Below are 7519 nucleotides of genomic sequence, written 5' to 3'. Positions count from 1 at the left end.
TTAGTAAGAAAATAGAGATACAGTTTCATAACTATTTAAGATACTTTTAACAATGGTCTGCTAATATTTCAAAGAACTAAATACAACATTGTTTGAAGCTAATATGACAATAGGCAATTCAATAACAAAAGCGCTTTTGCAAAACATATATATATATATATATATATATATATATATATATATATATATATATATATATATATCTTATTTCAATGCATACAAGCTACTATCCAACTAAACCAGGAACGATAGGTTCCGGTTGACCAGGCATGGCTGCCTCCCCTTCTATTGGTAGTAGTACACTAAATGCATTTTGCATTCTCCTTAAGCTCTGAAGGATGGTATGCCTCCCCGATGGCGAGATTTCGATCCAAACATTTTCATCCAGCTTATAATTCTCATGCGAGGATATGGCATGGGCCGCGTCGATTGCGGCCTGTGTTAAATTGTACGGCTTGACATTCTCTAAGCCCCCAGAATCAATTAAGATTCTCTGGGGTGGTCGATTTACAGCGTATTCAGGGTTCGTCAAAGTTTTGTTATTAAAATCAAAATCACAGAGGTCATTTGTCTCATTGTTCAGTGGCCACCACAACGAAGGCGACATGCATGCAGCGAAGGAGAATACAGCAGGTCGTGTCCAAACTGCATGACATGACATTAGACCGCCAAGGGAGTAGCCGAGGATGCCATATCTACCGGGCTGGATTCTTCCAGAGGACGACCTGTTGGCTTCTGGCATAGCTTCGTTAATAAGAAAGTCGAGCGTCTGTTCACCTAGGCCACCGACTAGGGTTCTTTTACCACACTTATTGATCATTAGTTGTTGAAATTGAGTTCCATTTAAAGTACGAATGTCCGGCAAGCAAAATCCACACATGTCTTCGAATGTGCCATTAATACACTCAAGGTCAACTGCCCTCGTTGGTGTCATTAAGGTTTCCCTGTTTTGAATCTTGTAGTCACCAAAGGCAACTACGATGGCTTCTTGGGATACTTGCGTTGGATACACCAATTCATCAAATATATATTTAAATGATCCAGCTTCATTAGGTCCGACGTCAAAGACAATGACAACAGGATATGATTTGAAAGGATTCTCCAAAAAGCTTGGCGGACGCCACACGGCAACATCTCTTCGACCTCCTATATATTGTGAAGCCACAGTCAAATTGTTTAGACTGCCGGAGTTAGTGTAAAACCAAGGATGAAACACAAACTCAGGTCTTGTCTTAAAATACGCTGAAGCTGCTGAGACAGGTAACTTGAGGGCAAAATTGGCACCCATCATGTCATTATGGTCGTCTACAAAGATACGAAACTGCAGGAGCTTATTGGGCAGCACAGCGTCGCCATAACAAGGTTCGCATTGAAAACCCTTTGGGGTAGACTTGTAGTTAAACAGCATGGTCCAAGTATCTTTGGAAGACCGACCCATCTCAATGCCCTTGTTCCACGATAAGCCAAGTCCGTTGCCTCGCATATACAGGCTTCGTCCACCGTGAGCCTAGATTTTTATTAATAGTATGAGTTTATTTAGAAATAAAATATATAATTATACATGTTTATATTGGTTTTTATTGCATTTAGTTCGATATGATTCTTTTTCCCCGCCATTATTCCGTATAATGCTTAATATTCAGAACATTTGTTAGTAAATTGAAATAATCACAGATTGTTGCAAGATGTATTGCACTCGTTACATATACGAATACGGTAAGAAAATATAATTAATGTTTCCAATTATCGTAGTTCTTGTAATATATGACATGTAAATCACAGTAAATAAGTATATGTAGACAATGAATAAAATAATTAAAGCGGATAAAGCCTATTATTTATTGACTGTATGGCAAGGTAGGTAAAGTCATGTTTTGAATTAAAATGTCCTAGCATATGTAATAGTTAATATAATGATCATTGATAAGGTGGTTTTATAATGGCCGAGTTGTCCTCAGTCTAAAACTGCTGACGTCAGATAAATATCTCGGCTAATATGAGATCACCTAACTGATAACATTAAACTAATTATTTAAGTTTCAAATGATTATTACTGTACCTGAAGTGTATCAGCCGGATATTGCGCTGTTACCAATATTGACAAGTGCCTTGTTTCAGGGTCTACGTGAGTATAACAGGTGCCATGGAGACACATTCCGTTCTTCCCTGAGTCACTCGTGCACGGTTTCATCTCCCTGCAAAGTGGACTTGTTGTCGAATTGCAGAGGCAACTAACAACAAAATATGTCAGAATCAAAAAAAACACTGCGTATAATCTCCATGTTCGGTGCATATGGTATAATCCACCATAAAATCACTTTTCCGAGTCCTGGACGCGCTTCAATGTTCTTCTGACAGACACTTAAGACTATGCAGAAGAACGCTTCTTATATAGTTGTAATCTGAAAGGTTTTTTGTTCGTTTTTTGATTTCATTATTTTATATGTTTATTTACTGGGTGGTGTATGTTTAATCTTAGTAAATAAATGATACGGTAACTACTGTCCTCTTGGTATTATGGGTATGCAGTCTATATCTAAAACACATATCTCTTGCAAAGTTTAAATCATCAAGATGATACTCATTTGTTTATCGTTAAGATCGCAATACTTTAGTCAATGCAAACCTTAATATTTAGTCTGGGATTTTCGACGTTAAATTTATTGCGATATTACACGGAAATAAATATATAATCTGACTAGTATATTTCTAAAAAGGATATAAATAAGTTTTTTTCCAAATGCGACTTACAATGCTTGTAAATGAAACGTCTTTTTGAAAATAACGTCGTTGAAATTGTGTCCCAGCATTGTGCGTGCTGACGAATGATTTGGAATTGAGCGCGGGCTTACGTTTCAAAGCAGTGATGATATTAAAATGATATTTCATTGTTTGGAACAGAAATACATAGTAATTACTTCACTGAAAATTCTCCTGTATCATCAGAAAGCATACATCAAATGTATCAATGCTTAACATTTATTGTTCAAATGATGAAAGTCTTAAAGGGACTGAACTCCGTATGATAAAATAGCTAAAAAGGAAATAATCGAAAACTGACATAAACTTGGTATCGATGTGTACAATGCAATGAAACTAACTTACTGAAGTACCACATAGTTCACAATTAATTTATTTTTCGCATTTTATTTAGTATTTGTCCATTAAAAAAGATTACTAGGTATGTCTACATAGTAGAATTTATTCCATATAAGTGATTGGCTAGACAATGTTATCAGCAATTTTGGCGACACCGGTTTGAATCCGGTCTTCGACTCGATATGTTTTTACATTTTGGTATTTCTTTTACAAGTATGATATCAAAGAGTAAAAAAATTCATTTAATAATTGTCATGAGATTTGATACAGAATAAAAAAAAAAACGTTTGTGATGCCAATCTGGTGTATAGTCCTTTAAAAGGAAATACAGTTTCCGCGTTATATTGTATAAAGGAAAATTGTCTCAAAATCGACTGACTAAAGCTGGTTTGGTTAGTGTTGTGGATGGCACTATTTAGCGCTGGTAAATGGCATGATTTAGGGGATTATAGTGAGTGGTGGTCATTTCTATCGAGACTGCTGTAGGGGCAACATCAAGTTTTATATCTTTTTTTTGCGGCCTTATACATGTTGGTAGAGTGTTATAATGTTGATATTTCCAGATAAGTGATTTACTTTTGTTACGAAGAGCATGTTCAGATATATTCGCTGTCTAAAATTTGAATGGATAGTCTGAGAAACACTAAAACGTGTTTCGCTCATTGCTACGAATACAATTTTCCTTGCACATTCAAAAACGACAAGCGAGGTTTATCCTTTACGGCCAGTATCCCAGATAATAATGCCCGACCTTATTTTTATATGCGCTAGTTATTTGTATTCAGAACCATACTATGCTTTTCGCTAGGATTATGACATACTCGGTTCGGGGTGATATATGTGACATGCTCGGTTTGGGGTGATATATGTGACATGCTCGGTTTCGGATGATGTATGTGACATGCTCGGTTTGGGGGTGATATATGTGACATGCTCGGTTTGGGGGATATATGTGACATGCTCGGTTTGGGGTGATATATGTGATTTTACGTACATGTTATAAGAAGATAACATTATGTATGATATTACGTAAACCTGATGGCATTCTCCTATATGCATGCAAAAAGTAAATAATTATAGTACAATATTGTGCGTGTATGTTGTGTTTGTTGTCTACACCTTGTATCTGTTGTAGCCACAAATAAACTCGTCTCGTCAATGCAAACGGAGTTGCTTGTTTTAAGAAGGAGTGTGTTGAGACGTAATGTATGCGTACTTTATCATCAAATAAACTTAGCGAAGCGCGCTACGTGTTTTTTTTATCGAAGAAACGGTCATTCTTGAAAGTCACGATGACGGTTCCGAACAGTTTAATTATTTCTTAGTTTGAATTTTGCTCATTTTTTTCAGACTGTGAATAAACTTAACTGCATACAAGTAAAATACACTCAAACCAGCAAACATATATCGTATTGCCTCATAATGAATTGTTTAACTATTTTGCTTCTAAAATCAATATACTGTGACAATAGTAAGTCACCTTCATAAATGAAAATAGGCTTAACTGTCCACACCTCCCCATCCCCGTCCTTGACTGACCCCGTTTATATGGTACGGAAAGCAAATTTGAATAAGGTGTTATGTGATTGGCTACGATTATTGGGCTGTTAAACGATCTTGGTCTTGCATACACGTATTGAAATCGGAGGAGATCACATACATGTATTGAAATCGGAGGAGATCAAACGATGTTCATTTAAATTTAATGATCTTTACTCGTTCTCAAAAAACTGAAGAATATGAGAATACAAGTATTTAAAATATTCTACTACAACACATTGGCGGCCATACGGTTTCAGATTGATTAATCACACCGAAATTAAAGTTAAATAACTCAGTTTGAGCCAATTAAAAAGACTTGTTCCCGTTTTATAGGGAAGTGTTAACAATATTTTGGTTTGAAATTTAAACACAATAATTGGTTCAATGATGAAACAATATCAAGTAGTTCAAATTAGAGCATTCTTTAAAAATAAAATAATGTTACGGTATAACTTAAATGTAATAGTTTAATGAAAGGCTTTAGTAACGCTACTCGGATTAAAACAAATATACAAAGTTGTGTTTATATGAGTATCTGCGATCTGCTGTTTGGTTGGTGTTCATTAAGGTGAGTAAAATGAGCCCCTTTCAACACAGGTCACTCAAATGTATATTAAGGTATCGGGTGGACATAAAAGCGCAATATCTCATCGCGCCATATTGATTCAAATATCGAAAGTTATTGCCTTATTACCCGATAGAATTTTTATATCATTTGCAAGAATGTTGTTTCTGTGAAAGTGTGTATATCTACGTCAAAATTGTCAGTGATTAGGTTGATATTGGCCTGGAAAGTTCTGTATGTATTGAGGGAAATGTATTATTGATTGAATTGCTTTGTTGTAAAAGTGGAGTTAGAGATAAGAGACATTGATCAGTGGGATATCTTTCCAAGATATATGTATCATCTTTTCAACAAGACTACGACAATATAATGCACATTAAATATTAGTTAAATACTGAGTGAATGCCACGGATAAAATTGAAATATTTACTTCAAAAACAATAATCTTTGCATCAATGACCAATAAAACATTTCTTTACGAATCGGAAATATTAAAGAAAAAAGCGACTGTACGATACGATGATCTTTCAAAATATTCAAAATTATACAAAGGCCTATGTTCAAAGACAAATATATCAAATGAGCATTAACTTAAATAAATTAGTTTTGAAAACAAACGACGTTGACGTAAAAAACCCGTCCTTATTCCAAATGACAGTCGATCATATTTACTTGTGTAATCTGAATTTGTGGTTACGGTGTCTCCTTTTAGCGGATTCGTCCATCTGGATATTCTATTAGGTGACATCGTAAAGAAATAAATTTTGCTTTTTGACTCCATGATGTTTCGCTATATCAATGTATATGGCACTGTATATAAAATGTTGATTACTTTAAAACTAATGTATTTATGTTTTCCCTTCGTCCATACGATTTAGACCTAGCCTGTCACATTAAAACCCTTCAGTTGCAAAATGCATATTCTTTACGTGAACATTTATTTTTATGCAAGTGTACAAATGCTTATTATATTGAATGGAGTGTTACAATTTAAGTGAACGTTCATGTGTTACTTTACAGATTTTAAGCTTTCGGGAAGGCGACTGAGATTTATTGTGAAAATTCGTGGTTGCACGCAGTACTAAAACGTCGAGCTATATTTCGCCACTAGTTTGTAAAATAATTTTGTTAATGTATCCGTCATGTCAGTTGGATTAAAGTTCAAATGACCGTAAAAGGTCATCCGCTGATACAATAGTAATTTATTTTAATGGAAGAACATAACGACACAAAACAAAAATTAGTATCAAATATCAGCCTTTATAAAATACGCTGCTCAACACGCAAATTAAACAACAACAATAGCTGATTTGTGATAGGACTGGACGTGGTTAGTCACATTTGATAATGTCTTATGAAGATTTGCTGAGGGCATATCGTAAGCAAATTCCTATACCGTGAACTTTGGAGGTTACACTCCACTTAATATAAGATGTATTTGTACCATTGTTATTTTTGTACTATACTCAGTGTGTTCCATAGATTAATCGAAAATTATAGACAAATATGAGATTTTGCTTTTTATTTCTATTTCAATATCAGATTTACACTAGATAATGAAATTAGTGTTGGTTGTGCGTCGAAGGATTGATCAGTCGTAAACAGTCTGTCCTCGCTTGAAGTCTACCAGTACCTTCCACCCTACACATTCCTACAGCATTTCTTCTAGCCTGTCTACCACCCTACTAATCCACTTCCGGAACCGATACACGCGTGAATAATACGTCAACCCGAATTCCTCAGTTGGAGTCCTAAAATACGAGGCCACACCAATAACCACTTGATCGCCCGTGTTTGGCTTCCGGCACACCAATCCTCCACCCTCGTCTAACTGGAAACGATGCAAAGTTGGCAAACATATTTTAAGAACAGCCGACTAAACTATTCAGTTGATTCAGTAATATAGTGTCATAATCAAAGTACACCAAGTGTACACTTTTTTAACATAACTGAGTGTTATAGATATATATCGTAGACGCATCATTATATGATAAATCAAAATATTATTTGCCCAGGTGATAATGCTAATACAATAATGATATACAGACAGTAGGGGTATAATGTATGCTCACCAGGCACATGCTCTTCGGAGGATTGTAGGAGCACATCTGGTTCGTTGACATGCCTCCAACAGCTGCTGCTAAGAAGTTGCATGTTCAGTAGTTTGGAAAGGTTAGTCCCTCGATCTTCTGAAGTCTTTTCGGAAACGTCTTTTCTTCTACAACATTTTGAATGTTTTTGTTTAATTATGGAATAGCATGCATATTAGGAACACATTTTTTACCTTAACAATACAACAACGATACTTACTTC

The 7519-nt window shown here is 35.4% G+C and overlaps 1 protein-coding gene across 1 annotated transcript; it reads right to left on the bottom strand.

Moving 5' to 3' along the window:
• Positions 1 to 217: 217 nt before the first annotated feature.
• Positions 218 to 2249, bottom strand: LOC128241795 (uncharacterized). Its single transcript, XM_052958879.1, has 2 exons — positions 2060 to 2249; positions 218 to 1507 (listed from the first exon to the last, which is right to left on the bottom strand). The coding sequence occupies exons 1-2, from the start codon at positions 2189 to 2191 to the stop codon at positions 227 to 229; spliced, it is 1413 nt and encodes a 470-aa protein (XP_052814839.1). The 5' UTR covers positions 2192 to 2249; the 3' UTR covers positions 218 to 226.
• Positions 2250 to 7519: the final 5270 nt, after the last annotated feature.

Source organism: Mya arenaria, chromosome 7 (genome assembly GCF_026914265.1).
Source record: "Mya arenaria isolate MELC-2E11 chromosome 7, ASM2691426v1".
NCBI classification, from domain to species: Eukaryota; Metazoa; Mollusca; class Bivalvia; order Myida; family Myidae; genus Mya; species Mya arenaria.
The sequence above is the reverse complement of the archived record's forward strand: the minus strand, read 5'-3'. Positions and strand labels throughout refer to the sequence as shown.